At 34.3% G+C, this 21998-nt stretch overlaps 1 protein-coding gene and 1 pseudogene across 1 annotated transcript; one reads left to right on the forward strand and one right to left on the reverse strand.

Annotated features, from left to right (window-relative positions):
- Window positions 1-3482: 3482 nt before the first annotated feature.
- Window positions 3483-5790, forward strand: LOC116126129. The gene is made up of 2 exons (XM_031411833.1): window positions 3483-3551; window positions 4764-5790. Exon 2 carries the CDS (start codon window positions 4812-4814, stop codon window positions 5766-5768), a length of 957 nt encoding a protein of 318 aa, XP_031267693.1. The 5' UTR covers window positions 3483-3551; window positions 4764-4811; the 3' UTR covers window positions 5769-5790.
- A 632-nt stretch (window positions 5791-6422) lies between these two features.
- Window positions 6423-8608, reverse strand: LOC116126111 (annotated as a pseudogene).
- Window positions 8609-21998: the final 13390 nt, after the last annotated feature.

A 21998-nucleotide genomic window follows, 5' to 3' on the forward strand; every position in this document is an offset into this window, starting at 1 on the left:
GGAAAGTATACTTGCGTTTGTACTATGTTAAATGAAACTTTAATTAATTAAAAAGAGTGGTGTTATTTAAGCCCATTAAATCTCTTTCTAAACCTCTAACTAAATAAGATTTATTAGATAAAATTATATATCTACTCCTATATGGGTAAGAATCCGTGTTGGGCCTAGATTAAGCCCAACCACATTTGGGTGTACACCATAGCCCATAGACAGTTTGCTCTACGCCATGATCCGACCAAGATTGGCGCCCATCCCTTAGAGGATCTACTCTATGAGGTGGACCATCCCATAGTCTAGCCCATCAGTTACACAACTTTTCATTGGCTTTACAAACACGGCCTCAAGTCCCTTTGTCTAAGTCACAACAATATAATATGGAATGAATACATGTTTATAATACAATCAACATTGCAAATTTGCATTAGGTGTGTGGACAACTTGATTTGAAAGGATGACACATATACGTTTACAATTCTTCCCTTTTCAACACCTCAAATGTTCAATTAAAAAGACCATGACACGTATTGTTACTAGCATCCCTAACATGTTACATTAGACACATTATTGGAAAGAGCTTGGTCAAGAACCACCAAAGAATGAGTTGAAATGGGATACTATCATCATTTGTAGTGCTACAACAGATGCCTAGTTAAATGTGTTCACGGGTATGTTTGATCACCGGTCTATATATGAGTCACTATACCTGGATTACAAATCTGTATGATTATAACAAAAAAAAAAAATAGGTAATACCATGAAAGACTCTTCAAGTGAACCCCTCAGTTATGTTGAGCCTAATCATTTACAACATCTTGTAAAGTTCTTTTATCCTTAAAAATAGAGCAAACGACATGTTCCCANGGACTAAGAGTAGAGCAGAGCAAGAATGATGATGAACACATCGGATTGTTAGTTGGTTGTTCATTTCATATGAAAGCTTGATCATCAGTGATGGCAATGCTTAAAGCTTCCTGTTGGCTGTTATGAATTTACTTGAGCTTTGTTTATTCATTTTTTATTTTTATTTGCAAAACACATCTCCATTTTTCGTGTAAACGAGATGTCGTTCCTACTTCGATTTCAATTTTTTATTAATGTAAATATCACTTTGGTCCGTTAAGATTTAAGAACCATCAATTTTTGGGTTTTTCTGCACTTTATCAAACGATAGGGGGTGCAAATTATTTCCCATCGTGCACCACGCCGTTTACAAAACGGACTACCTGTCGTTTTATCAAAAAGAATGATGTCGTTTACATCGTTTTGTATTAAATGAAACGACATCGTTTTATTTCCCTGCAAACGACGTTGTTTACACCAAACAAAATGACATCGTTTTGTATTGACACAAACGACGTCGTTTTAGGGACAAATGAAACGACATCATTTTTTGATAACAAAAACAGTGTCGTCTCTGGCAAAAGAAAACAACATCGTCTCTTTTCGACCAAATTACATTGTTTATGGGAAAAGGAAACTGCAAAGTTTTCGGGGAACAAAACAACATCAATTTTGGGTTTTTCTGCACTTCATCAAATGATAGGGGGTGCAACAAATTGCTCTGTGGGGAACTCATTTCATGTCAGCGTATTCGTGCCAGTTCGACTATCGTGCAACATGCCGTTTACAAAACGGATGACTTGTCGTTTTACAAAGGGGCACGACATTGTTTACACCAAAGTATACGTCGTCGTTCCGTAGCAACGTAAAACGGTGTCACTTTAGGGAAACACAATGACACCGTTTTATTCTCCTAAACATGACGTCGTTTATAGCAAACAAAACGGGACCGTTTAGTACTAAATGAAACGGTGTCATTTTGGGTAAAATAAAACAGTAATGTTTTTAACTTAACAAAAACGATGTCATTTAAGCAAAAGTGAAACAACAATGTTTTCTATTGATCGAAATGGCATTGTTTTAGGGAAAAGAAAGGCATCGTTTTCTTCTCACAAAATGACATCATTTACCAATACAAACGGCATTGTTTCTTTTCAACGAAATGACATCGTTTTTACCATCGTGCGACATGCCATTTACAAAACGGACGACTTGTTGTTTTACTAGGGGCACAATGTCGTTTATAACATTGATACGACATCGTTTTGTGCTAATGAAAAACGACGGTGTTTTGGGTAAAGAAAAACGGCATCGTTTTTATATTCTACAAATGACGTCGTTTTGTGTAAATCAAAAAGTCATCGTTTTATCTTCAACAAAACGATGTCGTGTTAGGGCCAAAAATCGTCCTTGACCCAAATAAGAAAACAGGACCACTAGTGAAGAAAAGACCGGGCCCAGTCCTAAAGAGGCCCAAGCCAGATCAGTCTCATTTGATACGAGATACGACCGACCCAAACCCTCTGGGCACAGGCCTCCCAGTTTGAGTTCACTTCATGGGCCTGTAGGCAAGTTCCGAGTCCACGGCGCACTGATCATATTCCTGATCCTGATCAATCTTCTACTCGAAGTCACTTTCCTGTTCATAACACTTTCCTACTCGAAGTTATTTTCCTGATCAGAATCACCTTCCTATTCGAACACTGGTAAGACAGCTTATCACAGCCCTAATCCTTCTAGGGTTTGCATCAGAGTCATACTAGGACTCCTACTTCTACTAGGACTGGGAGACCAGACAGTCACTATATAAGCAAAGGCCAGCCCTCTCACAAAGGACACTACATTACACCTTCACACCCGAAGCTCCTACTCGAGAGCTTTACATCACAGCCGTAGTCACAGTCCCCGACTAGACTTCCGGTAACCTTTTACGTATAGGTAGATTTTTACGTCTACATGTCGTTTTCACTAAAAGAAACGTCATCGTTTGTACTTATCTAAACGATGTCATTTTGTTAGATAAAAACGGTGCCATTTTGTTTTATCAAAACGACATCGTTTTAGTTTTATGAAACAATATCGTGTGTTTCTGAACAAAACGCCGTCGTTTTTGTGAAAAGGAAACGACAACGTTTTCTCTTCATTAAACGATGTTGTTTATGGCAAATGAAACAGCATCGTTTATTGTCAAAATGACAACGTTTCTCGTAAAGCAAAACGACATTGTTTTTTGAGTATGAAAACGACGTCATTCAGGTAAATATCAGTTAAAACCATAAATTCGGTAAATCATAAAAAACCCCTAATTTTAGGATTATGATGGACTTAGATGACATTTACCATAAAGAATTTTATTTAAACTTACGGAAACTTCAAGCCTTCAACAACACGTCATTTACACAAAAGACACCGTTGAAGAAACACAAATGTAAACGACATGTCACGTTTACAGTGTATGAAAATAAACGACATGTCTTTTATTAAGGATTACGATGTGGTTTATAGATTTGAGCGCAATGATTTTTAATGGGCCTAAATGAGATTTACCATGAAAAACTTAAATTCAAGTTGGTGAATAGGTCACGTGTTTACTCGGCTGGAAAGGTAAAAGATTTTAATCTTATTTCTTAATAAATTTCTAATAACAAATCCCCCATTTTCACTGCTTTCAGTGCTTTCCCTCTCAATCTTTGGCGCGCGATCTTCGAAAGGTAACCCCTCTAAACCTAATCCTCTGTTTGTTTCCCGAGAAAATCCAAAATCCAAAATCCAAAGTTTAAATTTTATTTTTTCAATTCCTTCATGCAACTTATGATAAACGAGAAATTGCTCATTTCTAAAGATCAATGTTTTACGTAGTTTTAGATTCAAAAGGATGGTAAAAAGACTTTTTTGAATCAGCTTGTGAAATCTTGTACTTTGTTATGGTAATAGCTTCAATTTGCTTCAGTTTGATCTCTTGTTGGTGATACTATATCGATTGAGAAATGAAACAATATTATATACTTAATAAACTACTTAAAAATGAGAACTTTTTATAGGATTTAATATTAATAGTATAAGATTTCCGCTTTCAAGTTATAGGTTTTTGCGTGTGTGATATGGAGTTATGCTTGACTTTGTTTGTGTATAACTGGATTTTTTTTTTCTTTATTTCCCTTGAATTTATTTTAGCCTAAAAAAGAAATTTATTTTTTGATATTATTATTGTTCTTTTCGTTGAACCTGTTTTCTGTGATGGTTTGTCTTATCACTGCCAATACAGCATTTGGTATGAATAGGATCTTCTTCATAATTAAAGCTTTCCGCTTCCTCCTGAATCTGCAGTTGTTTTTTTACCACTGTAATGATTAATTAGTATTTAGTTGAACCTTGTTGATGTATGAGTGATATCTTTATTAAGTGCCTTCTTTTTGTTTGAACTTTCACCTAATTTCACATTAGCATACATCATTTTCTTTTTTTTTTTTTTTTTTTTTTTGGAAAAAAAGCTGCATTGAGTGATTTCCTATGTAAAAATGATCATTAAGGACATGGTGTGAGACTGTTTGTGCAGGGCAGATATATTACATCATGTTGGTTCTGTTCCAAAAATTGTTTGCACTACAATATCTAGTTAGTATTATTAACTTCTGTGTTCTGCACCATATTAAAGCTTAATGAGTTCTGGAGAAAGAGGCTACATTTTTTTGAGTATAAGTTAGAAGTTGGTGAACATATTACCATTATTTTCCAAATTCTTTCCATCATGCAATATTCATCTTTCTAGGTTAGTACTTGATAATATAATTTTTTTTATTTACAAAAAGGTTGAATCATTGCCTTTTTTCCTAATACCAGCCAATTAAATCTGCATTTCTAGGGTGCATATGAGCCTTGAGTATTGTTCTGATACTTTTTCTATCTCCTCTCTACTTGGGCAGTATGTTCAATTGTTTTTCTGAGAAGTGAGGATAGAGTAATAGACAGAGATGAAGTTCAAGGCATTTCTGACGGAGAATGGAGTCAATCTCTTAGAAAGGAGATTTCTTCCAGCCTTAGACAAAATGGGGAAAATATGCCACCTCTTCCTCACTAGAGACCATGCATTCTTCCTTCACAACCTTCTCAGTGGTGATGGGATTCAATGCATTGCACAGTTTCACAAAGAAACTCTGTTTGATGATTACCGTATCTCAAGCCAGAATGAGGACCGCATTGCGTTTGCCATCGACATATCTATTCTCCAACGTGCAGTCCGTAGTAGTGTCAGCATTTGTTCTGAATTTGGTGGTGGTGGCTCCACTGCTAATCGCCTCCAGATAAAGTTGGTGAAGAAGCTGCCCCCAAATTGTACACAGCCAATGCCTTTCCTTACATTTGAAACCAAGGGGTATAAGTCTGCTGTAATCCAAGACATCCCTATTTCAAAACCATTGTCAAGGGCTCAAGTTCTTGAGCTTCAGACTGCTCTAGATATGGCTCAAGATTTGCCTCAGACTCTGGTTCAGGTTCCAGATTTAAATCAGTTGCAGAATTATATATACCGGATGAAGCATGTTGGAGATTTGCTTAATGTCTTCATAAGCAAGTACGGCGATGTGCATGTACAAGTTTCAACAACTCTGATCAGACTTGGTACTGAGTTTAGAAAATTCCCGGTTATTGGAGAGCAAGCTGTTGCTCCATCTGACGAACAGCATCTCAGTGCTCAGAGTCGATCAGAGAGGGCAATTTTGCGGGGAGATGCTCAGTCTGTACAAGTAAGTGTCAAACACTTTTCCAAGAGTCTCCAGTTTCACCTTGCAAAACCAGATTGTGCATTCTATGGGATTCTTCCACAGAGTGCTTGCTTGACAGTTATATTCCAGTTTTTCTTTCCTGGTACACGTCAAACAGATAAATCAATCAGTTTACATTGCAGACTTCCAGTAATAAATCCTGGCTGATAGTCAGCCTGATCCTCTTTAGTGGAATTACTGTGATGTTATAGTTGCTGGTAGCTCTTCATTTGAACTTAAGTTTCTGAAAGCTGTTTTGTAGCACTGTTTCTTCATTAAATCCTATCATTTAACGTGTTTGGTTGGTATAATGTCAGCAGCAAGTACATGAATTCAAAAGAAGTGTTAGTTTGCATTAATTTATTTGACACTGCAGATTGAGGTCCTGATGTGTTTGCAAGGGATTGTAATGTATGTGTGACATAAAACATCTGATTGCCAAGGCAGAGTAATACATTCGTCGGGTAAATTATGAATCGGAGTCAATGGAAAATGAATTACTTAAAAGATTTCATTAAGAAAGTCACTTCTCCCTAAAGAATCTGGATATATTTTTCTGACAATACGCAAGTTTCTGAGTAATACTTGAAGATGGTCTCATCGGAATCCTTCCCTCTGCTCTTACCACATCCCTTCCTTAAGTGCTTCTCAATGGTTGATAATATGTTTTCAATGATAAAAATTTGCGAACTTCGTCCAAAATTTACTTCTTTCTTGGATTGCAGAATGAATGTGGCGTGCTCATATAGTGTTGTAGTTATCAAAAAGTTCGCCGTCAACAAAATCAGAAAATATAAACTATAGTATAAACTATAAATCCAGCAAGTTATGAAAGTTTGAAGATATTCTACTAACACATGCAAAGCCATGATTATGTACTTCTGGCATCAAATGCTCTTAGGAGGAAAGAAGTAATAACAATTAATTATCAAATAATGAGAATCAAACCCTAATTCAACTCACCAATAATCTTTACATGAACATGATCCATCCCTGAAATGATGGAATCGAGTTTTATCCCGGACAATCACTTCTCTATCATACACTTTCGAGACCAATTTCGCCACATGGTGACAGTCCATGCACATTCGAGGTTCTTCACAATTCTAATCGTGGCCCCAGGTTCTGAATTGATCACCCAAATGCCATAGCCAACTTCTCACTATGCCGATAAACTGCACTCTCTTTGCTTCTTCCCCTACATCAAGAACCTCCGAAGTATCAGGCAAATACCCAACAAATTTCAAGTCACTTGTCATTTTTTCCAACTTCAAGTAGATTCTCTCGTTTCAGATGTGACTGGTCCCCAGCAACAAATTCAGTGACAACACCATTCTCATCAAACTGCAGCCAGGGGTTTTCTTGATTCCTCTATCAAGCATCATTGTCTAACTTCACGCAGATTATCTAATCTATTGCAAGCAGCATATATATTACCGAGCAGAACATAAACAGCTCCATTATCAGGATCTAACTCAAGAATCTCTTGCTGCCATTTCAGCCACTTCTGCATCTTTGTGAACTCACATGCACTGAGAAGAGCTCCCCAGACAATTGAATTTGGTTTCATTGGCATATTCTTAATAACTTCCAGAGCTTCTTTTAGACGCCCAGCTCGGCCAGAAGATCACCCTGCATCCATAATGTGTTACATTAGGCCAATACTGTGTTGGCTGGTCATGCCAGAGAAATACTTTCTTCCTTCATCTACCTGCCACTGTGAGAACAGGCACAAGGACACCAACATAAGTTACTTCATCTGGTGTTATTGAAGCTCTAAGCATTTCAGACATATCAAGAGCTTCTTGACCATGTCCATTAATGGCAAGATCAACAATCATGCCGTCCATGTAATTTGTCTTTCGAAGGATCTCTCTAAATATGCTTCGTGCTTTCTCGACATTTCCACATTTACAGTACATGTCAATCAAGCATTCCCCACAAATGTATCATTTTTCACCTTATATTTGTCAATGTAAGTCTTTATCCATTCTCCTAATTCTAATCCCCCAGATGAGCACAAGTTGAAAGAATGCTGACCATGGGTGACTCATCTGGCCTTATATTTGAGGTTTGCGTCTCACGAAAAGAGTTAAAGCCTCTTTGAACCTATTCACTCGAAGATACCCTCAATCAGGGCTGTCCATGAGACATAATCTTTATTGGCATCTCATCAAAAAATTCCCGAGCTAAATCAACTTGTCCTCTATTCCAAAATCCCAAAGCAATACCAGTCCAGAAATTACATCTCTATTTTTCATCATTCCAAAAATCTCAAGTGCAACATCCATTTCTCACAAGCTGCATACATCCAATCAAAGCTTTTCCAATATCAATTAGGTTAAATGTTACACTCTTTAACATACCTATGTACCCGCTTCCACCATCTAGATCCTTCAATTTAGCACAAGCTGATAGCACCAAACAAAGGTACTGAAGTAGATAACACTCCTTTCATCTCCATCTCACCAAAAAGCTTCCTGGTATCCTCATACCTCTTCATTCTATTATACCCTGAAAACATGGCATTCCAGGTAACCGCATCCTCTTTACAACTCATAAAAAAAATCCCTCGCCCACATCAATCTCACCACACAAAGAATACACACTAATCAACGCATTTTGCACAAACACATTAGAACCAACCCCAATTTCACCACATGACAAGCAACTCTTTACCAAACTTTAAAGCAACACCACGTGAAAAACCCTTCAACAAAGGGGAACGTATAATTATCCGCTTAACATCGCTATTAAGCATATCTAAGTACATCAAATCCCGTTCCTATGCAAATCAATCCTAGAATACCCTTTTATCATGTATTCCAGGCAAACACAGTACTTGGGGAATTTTATCAAACACTTGACAAGCATAGTCCATGTTCCCATTTTCATGAGTACAACAGAAGGCAATGAGTTTATTTTGGACGCTGGGGTTGTGAAAAGGCCTGTTTTATGGTTTGGGAGTGGATTTGTTTAAGATGGTCCATGGATTTGCAGGTTTCAAGGGGTTACAAGTAGGGTTTGTTGGGAGGGTGGAGCGAAGTGGGTTGGAGAAATTGAAGCTAAAGAAGTTGAAGAAGTGAACTTTTGATTTGGGTGAAGATTAAAGAGTTTTGTTTCAAAAAGTTTAATGGGATTTGGAGAATGTGAATGTTGGAGGGAATTGATGAGAGTGGCATAAAATTAAGATGAGTAAATTACTCATCCCTTCATTTTTAAACCAAATGATATCATTTTTTTTAATAATTAGTATTTTTTTGAAGAAATAGAAAAAAAAAAAAAAAAAAAAAAATTTAGAGCTTGACAGCACTTACTGACAACTTAATCACATTTTTTTTTAAGAGAGTTATGTTTGTTGGTATTTTGGTTTGACACCACTTTACACTCAAAATGGAGTGAGTTATGCTAAAATAAACTTAGAGATGGAAATCTATATTTGTTCCTCGTGGTAAAATAAGATCAAGCCGCCCATGAGCTTATCGAAGAGCCCATTGAGAAATAGTGAAACATAGAACGAACCTTAATCTTTATAAAATATTATATACTCCTTTGGATTATTATTTGTCCCCCTGAAAAAGTATCAAATATCAATTGTAAGGATCGCACGATACTTAAAAAAAACGTAGGCGTGCTTAATTTTCACAATCTCTTAAGGGTTTGAAATAACCTAAAATACTTAAGAAGGAAAATGCTTAGTGTTGTCAATAAAATATATACATACTTTTTAAAATTGTAGGCGTGCTCAATATTTCATTATCTCTTAAGGGTTTGAAATAACCTAAATACGTAAGAGGAAATTGGCTAGGTTGTCAATAAAATATAACATAACATTGATCCTTTTAAATTATTACTACTTTATGCAATGGTTCTGAATACTAACCCAATAAACATTATATTTGCGGGTATTAAAGTAAAGTGAAAGATTTTACAATTAACAACTCTTGGATGACTGGATGGGACGATGAAGACTCTTGAGTGTATTACTCAAGTGATCTTGATTTTGATTCCCCTTAATTGCTAATAGGGATGACCACTAAAGGTTTATCCAATTCTTAACTTTAAGGTCCTGGGAGATTAATCTATCAGATGACAACTAGAATACACATTTTTGCCAACATTAAAAAGTAATTTATTAATATAATAATTTACAAGCTATCTTTTTATTCTAATATTAATGGAGTAATTGGTCCTCCTTTATGTTAAATCAGGCATCCTTCATTGCATTGAATTATAACTTGAATCCTTTAAATCATTGCAAAATCTTCATGAGAATAAGTGAAAAAATAATAATAATAATAATGAAAACATATTTTATTATTTGAAACCAAACCATATCCCCCATCCAAACTAACCATATAAATCTAACTCATATAATGTGTAGATACAATGAATCTTCTAGTGCACAATAACATGACCACATGATTTTGACAAGAAAACAACATCACAAATTTCTAAACTCAAAGCTACTACGCAACTGAAAATCCCACAAACACCCATTCTCCTTTTTCTCCCATGGACACTACTCAACCAGACTGGTCCACTCTCCCCGAACTCCTCTCAACGCCATCGCTAAACGCCTCGCCACACGCATCGACATCCTCTCTTTCCGCGCCGTCTGTAACTCATTTCGACGCTCATTTCCTCCTCCTCCACCCCCCCTCTCCCCCCGCTCCGATCTCAAATTTTCCTTCCCTCAAACCCTCACACTTACCCTATGCGACCTCTCTCTCGCCCAGTCCACCATATACGCCTTTGAACCCCTCGACTCCACACAGCAACCCGGAGAAACGTGGGTCCTCAAAGTCGAGAATTGACCTCCGGCAAAGTCCGAGTCGGGGATCCTGTCTTTAAACTTTGTTCCGAAAAGTTCTCCCAGTTGTTACCCAAATCTTTAAACTTGCTGGATTATCGAGTAAGGAGATAATCAGAGTTTATAGACTTCAACTAGAGTCCAACAAGTTCGACCCTTCTTGTTTCAGAAAAGTGGTAATTTCTAATGAGGGAGGTCGAACTCCAAGTTATGGCGTTAATTACAGGAGGCAAGTGGGCTTATGGAGAAGTGAACAAAACCTGGACGAATATTGAGGTTGGAGGTAATGGATTATATTTTGAAGATGTTATTTATCACAACAAGAAATTCTTCGCCACGGGTTCAGACGGACGTACATAGCTGTGGATCCTAAATCTTTAAGTTTCTTCGAATGGCAGCTCCGGTGACAAATCAAATCACAGATTAATCTCCCTGGTAAAATCGTTTGACGAGTTGTTTTGATCAACAAATATTGGTTAGAAAAGTATAACAATTTGGATTGGGTTCTGGCGACGAGTGTGGCACTGTACGCGTGGATATTTTCAAGCTTGACGAAGAGAAGCGCGAGTGGACTCAGGTAAAGAATGGAATTATAGAAAATAAAGCGGTGTTTCTGGTGAAGATTGTTCATTTTTTATTTCGCCTGAAGAGTTTTCTGGGGTTAAGAGGAACTGTATTTATTTATATGATAAAGATTTCTCTAGGTTGGATTTTGATTACCCGGCAGTCTGTGTTGTGAACTTCTACAGGAGGATGATAATGGCGGATGGAGCTATGGCATTTCGAGTTATTCCCAATTTTCTGGCCTCCACCCACTTGGTTGAAGGTGGTTTGATTCGTCTCCAATGTCATCGGCTATTTGTAAATATTATTTGTCAGCTTCTTGTGTTTTATGTATATTGGCTTAATGTTTATGGAGTATAAGTTTTTTTCCGACGATCATAGAAATAATAAATATCTTATTGAATTGACAGGCATATAAATGTTACTTTTACGCTAGTGGAATCTGAAATCATCATCAAACTAAATTTCTTGGTGATTTATTAAATAAATATTGAGATTCCATTAACAATTAGTTTAAAGATTCCAGTAAATCCATAGAGTTGTCAACTTAAAACGTCATGTGCCCAGCTGTCAGCTGTTAAATGATTGGTTGGTGTTTAGAAACTCTATTCCCATTATGAATCACGTTGAAATCAAGTCCACATACAATTTTCTATACGTGATAAGGCGCAATACTCCTAAGAAGGGAAAAGACAGTTGGAAAAATATCAGTTTCATCCCTAATTTTGGTTGAAGTAAGCTTGACGCTTGTAGGAATTTAAGTAACGTTTTAGTACTTGTTAGTAAAGTTTTACTTAATCCCTGTGATTAGCAAACCTCAGGACTAAGTTGTGACGGATAAATACCAAATCTTTACTTAAAAACTCTTCAATTACATGTCATAATGGTTTGATAACATTTAAATTTTTTAGTTTTCGTCGACTACTAGTAAATACTCAAAAACATATTAGAGTTGTTGATACGAGAATTCACACTAACCAGAGAGATCTGATTGACCTTAGTAGAATCAGATCAGATGTGTGCGTGACTTTATGAAATAACATGCAATACAAAAATGTTGTAATTAAAGAACGCAAATAATTTTTTAAGTGGTTCGGCAAGTTGATACTTAACCTACGTCCACTTTTTCTCTTATTATTTGAGAGTTTACAAAGAATATGTAAATCCTATACTATTTGCTAACCCCTCTCTCATAGTTTGATGGGGTATTTATACAAGTTTTTGATAAAGGAAAGAGAGACAAATCTGGATTGCGATCAGACTTGGTATGCAGTCTCATGATTTCAACAATTGAGTGCTAAGATCACGCTACCAACAATATGGATCTCATCTCTTCCGAAGTATCAAGATTGAAGCTTATCCTTGATCTATCGAACAGCTGTTAAGATTGGTCGCTGTGATGAGCTTTAGTTAGGTCAAGCTTACTCTGGATCCTACTGAATCTAGGTCTAGTTATTTTGGGTTGTGTTAATTTTGTGCAGACTACAATTTTGCGAGCTTCTAGGATCTGCAGGCTTTCTGACAAAATCACACACAACAAGAGTAATACAATTTTCCATTAATTATCATATGTTTTAAAATACAAATTACTTCATGTTATTATGTTTCATTAGAATTTTCATCATCAGTGGATAACATATGTTTTACTTAATCCATTAAATTAATAAGAAGTTCAACATAAAATAATTAGAAGAAAATTGTCATTTTTGGGGAGGAATTTTTTATGACATACATAATCACTCTGATAATAATATAATAATAACAATAATAACCAAAGGTTATTGATCCCTTTCAATCACCGTTTTGACATTTCTCTTGTCTATCTTATTAGATTTTTTAATTCTTAATATTAAAATTCAGAAGAAAGAGTCAGGAATGCCCCTGATCCATTATTTTTTCTCTAACATTGGTTAAGTTTAGGATATGTTTTGCAAGTTTTTGAAAAAAATTATCTTTAATTAAATATTAATGAATGAAAACAAGGAATTTCTTTACTCTTATCTATTCCCTTCTTGGGGTCTTATTCTTTCATTCTTTATATCTTTCCATTTACCCAAAAAAAGATGTTATAACTTGGTGTACTACAGTGTAATTTAAAAATAAAAATTAAAAAAAAACTTGATGTTAAGTAAAAAAACTTGTTGTGTGGGTGTACATTCTGGCTTCCTTGCTTTCTGTTGTTAGGCGGCGTCCCTTCGTACTTTTTCGGGTTCATCCTGCTTGTTTGTAAATTTTTTACTTTTTATATAATTACCAATTACCCAAACAAAAAAAGATGGCATGATCTATGAGAAAGAAAACTCTTAAAAGCTAAGGTTATAATCACGTCATTATTGATGACAAATTGGATTTAATAATTTTAAGAAATTTAATAAATGCGCACTTGTCCATAACTTTAATTTAGAGTAATTTATTGTGTTTAGGAAACGGTGTACATGCAATCTTGAGTTGTTATAATTTATTTATGTAGTCTTGATCAACAGTTTTTAGTAATTTGGTGTCTTCCTTTTTATCTGTTTGAGTTTATTATATTCTAGTAAAACTAGGAAACATGTATTAAATAGAGATCTATATACAAACTTTTCATGGAAACTTCTTGAGATAAAGAAGGAAGGTAATTATAATCAGTGGGATTAAAAATGCTAAAATCGAGGATAAATCGAGTAATTAATTAACTAAATAATGAGATATTTAAACATAATGCCAGCTAACATAGCCAAGGGTAATTTATTAACCCAAGGGTCCTGAATTTAACGTTCCCTTTTACGTTAGCGGCATCTGAATCATAATCAACTAAATATCTTGTGTTTTATAAATAAATATTGAGATTCCATTAACAATTTGTTTAAGATTCCAGTAAAGCCCATAGAGTTGTCAAATTAAAACGTCAGTGGCCACTGTCAGCTGTTAACGATTGGTTGGTGATTAGAAAGTCTATCCCAAAATGAATCAGGTTGAAATCAATTCCACATACATTAGGGGAAAAATATGGTCCCTGTGTTTTTTTTTAGGTACTCGATAAGGACAATTCTCCTAAAACCGGAAAAGACAGTTGGAAAATAACAGTTTCATCCCTAAATTTTCGTTCAACTAGTTTACTCTTGCAGGAATTTTAAGTAACGTTTTAGTACTTGTTAGTAAAGCTTTACTTAATCCCTGTGATTAGCAGACCTCAGGACAAAGTTTGACTGATAATACCAAATCTTCACTTTACATGTCATAATGTTTTAATACATTTTAATATTTTTAGTAAAAGACTCAAAAACATATTAGAATCAATACAATTTTCCATTAATTATCATATTTATTAAAATAACAAATTATTTCATGTTATTATGTTTCTTAGAATTTTCATCATCAGTGTATAACATATGTTTTACTTAATCCATTAAATTAACAGAAGTTCATCTGAACATTGATGATAGAAGGAGGAAATTTGTGTGACATACATAATCAACTCTGATAATAATAATAACCAAAAGTTATTAGAACATCTTTAAAAGACTCTTTATATGACTTAAACTTTTTATTATAAAAAGTTTATTTATAAAACTAAAGTACAACAAACTTTTATCCTTTAAATTTAAATTAAAAAGTGAGTTTGACTCTCCACATTTAGAGAGTCAAATTTCATTTTCTATCATAATTTTAATTAAATTATAAGTTTCTATGTTTTTATTATTAATTATCTCTCTTATTAAATCTCTTCTTGAAAATAAACATCTTCATTAATTTAAAGAGTCATTTGGATTTAAATAAAAATTGTGTTATTATATTAGAAATTGATAAAGATATTCTTTATTTATATGAAAGATTTTATTTAATAAAAAGCACAATTGGAGATGCTCTTAATCCCTTTCAATCACCCTTTTGACATTTCTCTTGCCTATCTTATTAAGATTTTTTAAATTCTTACTATTAAAATTCAGAAGAAGAGTGAGGAATGCCCCTGATCCTTATCTTTCTCTAACGTTGGTAAGTTTAGGATATATTTTGCAAGTTTTTGAAAAATTATCTTTAATTAATATTAATGAGTAAAACCTAGGAATTTTCTTTATTCTTATCTATAGAGACTCCCTTCTTGGGTTTCATTCTTTCATTCTTTATACTATTTCCATTTACCCAAAAAAGATGTTATAACTTGGTGTACTACAGTGTAATTTAAAAAAAAAAATTAAAAAATCGTGATGCTAAGAAGTGAAAAGATTGTTATCCATCCCGGCCGGTTTTTTTGGTGCTATTTAAGGGGTGTGTAAAGTGTACATTCTGGCTCCCTTGTTTTCTTTTGTTAGGCGACGTCTCTTGCCTGTTTAGGTCGTGTTTTTTTTGGATTCGTCCCGCCTAATTTATAATTCTTTTTTTTTATATAATTACCAGTTACCCAACAAAAAGTGGCATGATCTATGAGAAAGAAACTCTTAAAAGCTAAAGGTTATAATCTTTCATTATTGATGACAAATTGGATTTAATATTTTAAAATTTAATAAATGTACACTTGTTCTATAACTTTAATTTAGAGTAATTTATTGTGTTTAGGAAACGGGGTACATGCAATCTTGAGTTGTTATAATTTATTTATGTAGTCTTGATCAACAGTTTTTAGTAATTTGGTGTCTTCCTTTTATCTTGTTTGAGTTTATTATTTCTAGTAAAACTAGGAAACATAATGCTAAAATCGAGTAATTATTACATAATGAGATATTTTAAAACAGAATGCCAGCTAACAGATATTTCCATAAAAAATTGAACTCAAATTAAAATTTGGGAACATGAATTCGATTCCTTGTCAATACCGATTATCTCTAACCAACTATACACACTATTTAATACAATAAACTGATCAAACTCTCTGTTTCTATAATTGTTTTCAAGAAGAAGTTTCCTCTTTATTTTCTTCTGTTTTCTCTTCTTTCCATTCAGTAAACCAATCTTTTCAAGCAACAAAGTATTGTCTTTCACTTTCTCATTGTTTTCTCATCATTCCTTTGAAAAAAACGAACCCATCACCATGACAGAGATCATGATTGAGACAGCAGAACAGGACTTCTTGAAGAACAATTTTGCTTCTGCTTTCGAGTGGGCTTCATTGGCGATGCTGTTGGATCCTTTCTACGGATCAGTTGATATCTATGCGGAGGCTTACCGAATTCACTTTTCTTCACTCAGAAAACAGTACTGGTGAAATGGACTTGTATGGTGTTCTTGGCTTGAAAACCCTTGTCATCAGTTTCTTGTGAGACGATCACTCATGAGTTTGTTCGACTTGCGAACATGATTAAGCCTGAGAACATAACTCTGCTGCGGCTCCAGGAGCTTTGAAGCTTATAACCAACGCTTGGGAGATTCTAGGCGAACCCATACCCGTCGCAGTTACGATATTCGCGCTGGTTTATTGGCACCGAGTCAGCCATTGAAAGAGAGAGAAGTGTTGTTTCTTTGGCACAAAGTCAGCCAGTGACGAATACAGAAGTGGGTGGTTTACTAGTATCGCCTCAGCTAATGAGAGGAGAGATAATGCTGGTTTCTTGCACCGAGTTGTCCATTGATGAAGAAGAGAGGAACTGCTATTTCTTTGGCACCGAGTTGTCCAGTGATGAAGAAGAGAGAACTGCTGTTTCTTTGGCACCAAGTCACCAGTGAGAGAAGAACAGGAAGTGGTGGTTTACCAGCATCGCCTCACTAATGAAGAGGAGAGATAATGCTGTTTCTTGACACCGATGTTCCCAGTGATGAAGAAGAGAGGAAGGGCTGTACGCGAACGAGTTTCCAAGGGGTTGCGACTTGTAAATAGAGTTTGACAAGTTATGTCTAGGGTTATGGTTTTGAGTTTTTCTTGGAGAGAAGTACTGTGTTCTAATTAGTTATGATATGTAGTTTATTTTGTGAAGGCTTTTTATTGGCTATGAATGTAATTTTCTTGATGACAATGAGTTACTAGAAAGTTCTTGCCTGTTTTTCTCTTAATCATGTTGACACGGTTTCAATTATGGTTAGGTTGGGTTAGAGTTCTTGGAAGGAGGTACTTTTATTTGATATGAATGTTGACCTTTTCAATTATGTTTCTAAGTATATGTAATTTATATGTTTTTTTCTTTCGTTTCCTTCACAGAGATAGAATACTATATATTTTTGTTTTCTTTTAACATACTTAATCATCATCATATGAAACAATTATGTGCTTCTGCTGTTGCATCCTTTTTACGGATCAGTTTGAACTCTATGCGGAGTCATGTCGTATTCACGTCGCTTCAGTACTCAAAGAGAGCTGACTTGTATCATTGTAGGTGTTCTTCGCTTCAAAGAACCCTCTCATCAGTTTCTTGTGAGTGATTACGCATGAGTTCGTTCACTCGCAAAGATGATTAAGCGTGAGAAACATCCCCGCTGCGGCTCCAGGAGCTTTGAAGCTTATAACCAACGCTTCGGAGATTCTTGGAGAACCCGATACCAGTCGCAGCTATGATGTTCGAGCTGGTTGTTGGCACCGAGTCAGACATGCAGTGATGAAGAAGGACAGAAAGAGTTTCCCATCGGGTTGAGACTTCCAAATTCAATTTGACAAGTTATGATTATGGTTAGTTTGGAACACCTTATAATTCGTTAATTTTATCTAGTCTATTTTGCAAGACTTTGTCGATATCAATGCAACTTTTTGATGACGAGGAGTTAATTAAGCCAATAGCACCAAGGAAAGTTGAATTGATATGCAAGAAAATAACAAATAAAAAAAGGAAAAGAATTAAAAAAGTTAAGCTGCTAATTACCTATTGGAGAGTCAATTACAGAATGTAGTTCCCATTAGATTCTAAGAACCTCAAATTTTGATGAACGGAGAGACTTTGCTTGCCCAGATTTGTTTAAGGGACAACAGATGACATGATTCGTCCCAACCCTCCCTGTCCTATAAGCTTTGACACACCCATAAGACGATTGACCAGATGTGGCACGTGGGAAAACTATGAAACCTGTTAATGAATTAAACAAATAATATATATCATTTGTAATAAATAGATGCAGTTGAACTTTTACAAAATAACGTATAATATCAAAATTTTTCATATCTTTTACAATCCAAAAAATGAATAAATCTTGTAAAGAAACATAAACTTTGCAACGCAAAATAAAATACAACTATGACACATATGATGAAATGAAGTTGTGTGACTCAACTTGACTGAGATTTACTTCTCTGCACGATATCCTTCTTGATCGGGGGTAGATGGAAAAGAAAACATTTAAAAATGAGGGGTAAGCCATAATGCACAGTGAGTGGAGAATGGTAGTATGCAACAAAATTTTCATATTCAATAAAACATTTATGCTCATAAAATCTCATTTTCATAAACAACTTTTTATAATATAAACCATTTTTCATAACCATGCTGAAATCTCTCACTACAAAAGTTTCATTTTGAAAACTTTTATGGTAACAAATCATACTCTGTTCTCTAAAAAAATCATTCTAAAAACATTTCATATACAATAGTACTTGCATTAATAATTTAATTTTAAATTCATGATATACATATACATATCCAAATCACCTCTCAATTACCCGTAAATCTCTCATCCAACTAGTACTAGGGAAATCTATCCAACCCAGCAACATCATGGGGGGGATGGATACTATATAGGGTGGTTGTGAAACTACTATCATCAATATACATACCTTTAACTCATCATTTTACATAATCTCTGTCTTCATTCATTAAAAAACAATACATAACATTGAATTCTCATGTGTATAAGGCTAAAATGCAAGTTTTCAATATGATTTCATAATAACACTTCAGCTCAATTTTTATGTTATCAATAACAATTTTCACCAAAAAAAAAAAAAAAAACTCAATTCTCATGTAAACTAATACATTAGCAATGATCATATTATATAATCACTAAATTATGGCAAATAGTAAATCAAACAACTCATTTGAAGTTTATAACAAACATTTATTTCAAATAAAAGTTAGGGTTTGGATTTTCCACTCACTATTTTGGAGCTTGACCCCTAAGCCAAAAAAAGATTGAAATTCTCTAACGATGCCCCCGCTTGCCTCCCTATATACAAAATCCAAAAATCCTCCATACATAAGTCTCCCTAAGGTAACACCTCAATATAAATCATTGGACACTTCACACACCAAAGGATTAACCAAACTTCGTCTTTAACAAAATGTCTTATAACCAAACATTGGTCGCTCTCGGATTTTTCATAAAAAATTCTTTCATTAATTTAAGCCTAGTTTAATGAAACATTCTAGAGACACATAAGTTATTCACACAATTTTCTCAAGTCATCCCATAATCAATAACTATTGAAAACACGATTTTCTTTCAACTCATTCAAAACTGCCAACTATTTCCAGAATTGAAGTTACTAACTTGTAAATTTGTAACAATTTAACCTTTAATCAAAACCTCACGAAACTCTCTAGAATTAAACTAGACACATATGATTTACAATAATTTAAAATCAATCATTCCAAAAATACATGTTTCGGCAGAAAACAAAAATTCAAGAATTTACAAGGCAAATTAAAAAATCCATATAAACTTCAATTCTTCAATTTTTTGAGTGAATTGAATTTTAAAACACTCCTCAAGAAGTCTACAACAACATATCCAAATTCACTTTCAAACAAAAACCAAAATATACAAAGAATTTTCGGAATTCCAGATGGTTAGATTTTGTACAGTGAAACTTTATATCAAATCACATCTTTAACCAATTTTGTTTAGGAAACACATATATGTTCACCCGCATAACATTATAACTCAATCTTCCATTTTAGTGTAATCTTATGACTTACACTCAATTATACCAACACAAATTAAATGAACTAAAACTTATACAGAGAGAAATTTTAGGCTTTACTCAACTCCCATCATGCTTGATCTTCCTCTACTCTTTCCGATCACCGGAGTTTTGTTCGCCGGTGGCCACTTTTCCACCACCTTCTCATTCTCTACTCCTCTCTCTCTATGTTCTCTCCCTTCTTCCTTTCCTCTTCTTTCTGTCTTCCCCTCCTTTCTTTCTCTCTTCTTTTCTCCTCTCTTTCTCTTCTCCCCGTTGTTCCCTTCTCCCTTTTCCTTTCCTTGAATGATCACTGTCCATCAAAATATTTGGCAATTTTAATTTCGTCCTTATTTGTTTCGGCTACATTACTTCCTTAAAACTTTCAAAATGTAACACTTTACCCCCAAAATCACAAAATAAAATTTAATAAAATTTAGTACAAAAAATACGGTGTATTACAACAGATCCTGTACACCACTGATTTAAAAAACCTAATGAATTCAAGAAAACTAGGAAAAGTATATAAATAAACTAAATGCTTAGTGGATTTTCGTTTTCTGTTGTTTTCAATTAAAAAATAAATTAAAATCAAGAGAAGTAGTGGGGATTGCATAGCAGCTGGCTGCAGGTTCAAAGATGTTGGAGCAGTTGAAAATCGGCTGGATGCGAGTTCAAAAATACCGAAAGTCCACTCGTTGGATTTCATAATGGTAAAAGGGAGACAATAATAAAAATTTTATCTATGACTACAGGGAGCACAAAGTGACTAAGTGGGAGCTCAAAAATGCTTGAGATGTTAATCCATTTACTCGATTTCACAGTGATCGAAAACGGTACTAGTTCTACAGTTAAGATTATGTAATTTTTGAAAATTAAAATAATTATTATAATAAATAAATACTAAGTTATGTATGGTTTGTGCTACCAAATTAATATTCATTATTGGTATTAATGTTTTAATAACTAACCCGAGGTGAAACCCAGCAAAGTGGTCGAGTCCCAGGTTGATCAGTTGAACTGGTCCGACTAGTGATGTCATCATTTTTAATAATCAAATGCATTTATATTTATTATGACAAAAAATTAATTTTTTTTATCCAATTAATTACAAATATTAGGATTAGCAGTACAATTCAAAATTGTCAAAATTTAATTTGTAGACAATAGCATACCAGATCTGAACTACTGTTTTATGTTTTTAGAATATGATGTAGAACTATTAACGGTTCCAGCAAGTCAACTTAAACATTAGTTAGAGATATAATTAAAGATTTTACAAATTTCTTGCCCAAGGAATTTGCAAATGTTTTACAAAAAAATCAGCATTTCCGCATCCAAAAGATTTTCATATATATATTTATATATAAAATAAAAAATTTCAATTGAGCCTAAAATTCATTTTACTCAACAATATCATTAAAATATTTCGAAAACGAAGGTATAAACAACCAAAGTGAACACTGATTCACATGTCAATCACAACAACTTAACCAAGCAACNATCACTTATCTCCCTTTAACCATGAAATCTAACAGTCAAAATCAACATGGTTATGAAATGTGAAGGGAGGTGGCAGATGATTTCTAATACTTTTGGGGTTTTGTTTATAGGTTAGATGATTTGGTGCTTTAAAACAAACAAGTATCAGCGAAAGGCAAAGAAGAAGGCATTTGTAATGAAGAATGGGAAAATCTTGGTAGAAAAATTAATTGCCTTTGGTAATGGTAGGTTTAATCCTTTTCGTGTTGTCTCCATTGAAGAGCTCAAGAGAGCCACAAAGAACTTCCATGAGGGAAAAATTATATTCAATGGATTTGGCTATAGATTGTATGATGAGGTTTTATAGGACCGCCAAGTTTCCGTTATGAAATTTGACGACTTCTTTGAAACATATATGTATTGTCTCAACATCTTATTTGCGTCACACATGAATCACAATAGTATTTTGAAGTTGATCAGATGTTGTTTAGAGACTGAAATTCCTATTTTAGTTTTTGAATCAGTAGATTACAGAACTCTTGCTGATTGTATTTATCGTCCCTCTCATCCCCATTTCAAGCCCTTACAATTTACAAATAGGTTAAAGATAGCAGTGGAAATAGCTAATGCTATTGCATATCTTCACTTTAGGTTCCCCAAACCTATTATTTTCAAAATTATAAAACCGTGGAATATCTTAATCGACGAACAAAATGTTGCTAAATTATATGATTTTTCGCTATTT

The sequence above is a fragment of the Pistacia vera genome, unplaced genomic scaffold (genome assembly GCF_008641045.1).
Source record: "Pistacia vera cultivar Batoury unplaced genomic scaffold, PisVer_v2 Contig175, whole genome shotgun sequence".
NCBI classification, from domain to species: domain Eukaryota; kingdom Viridiplantae; phylum Streptophyta; class Magnoliopsida; order Sapindales; family Anacardiaceae; genus Pistacia; species Pistacia vera.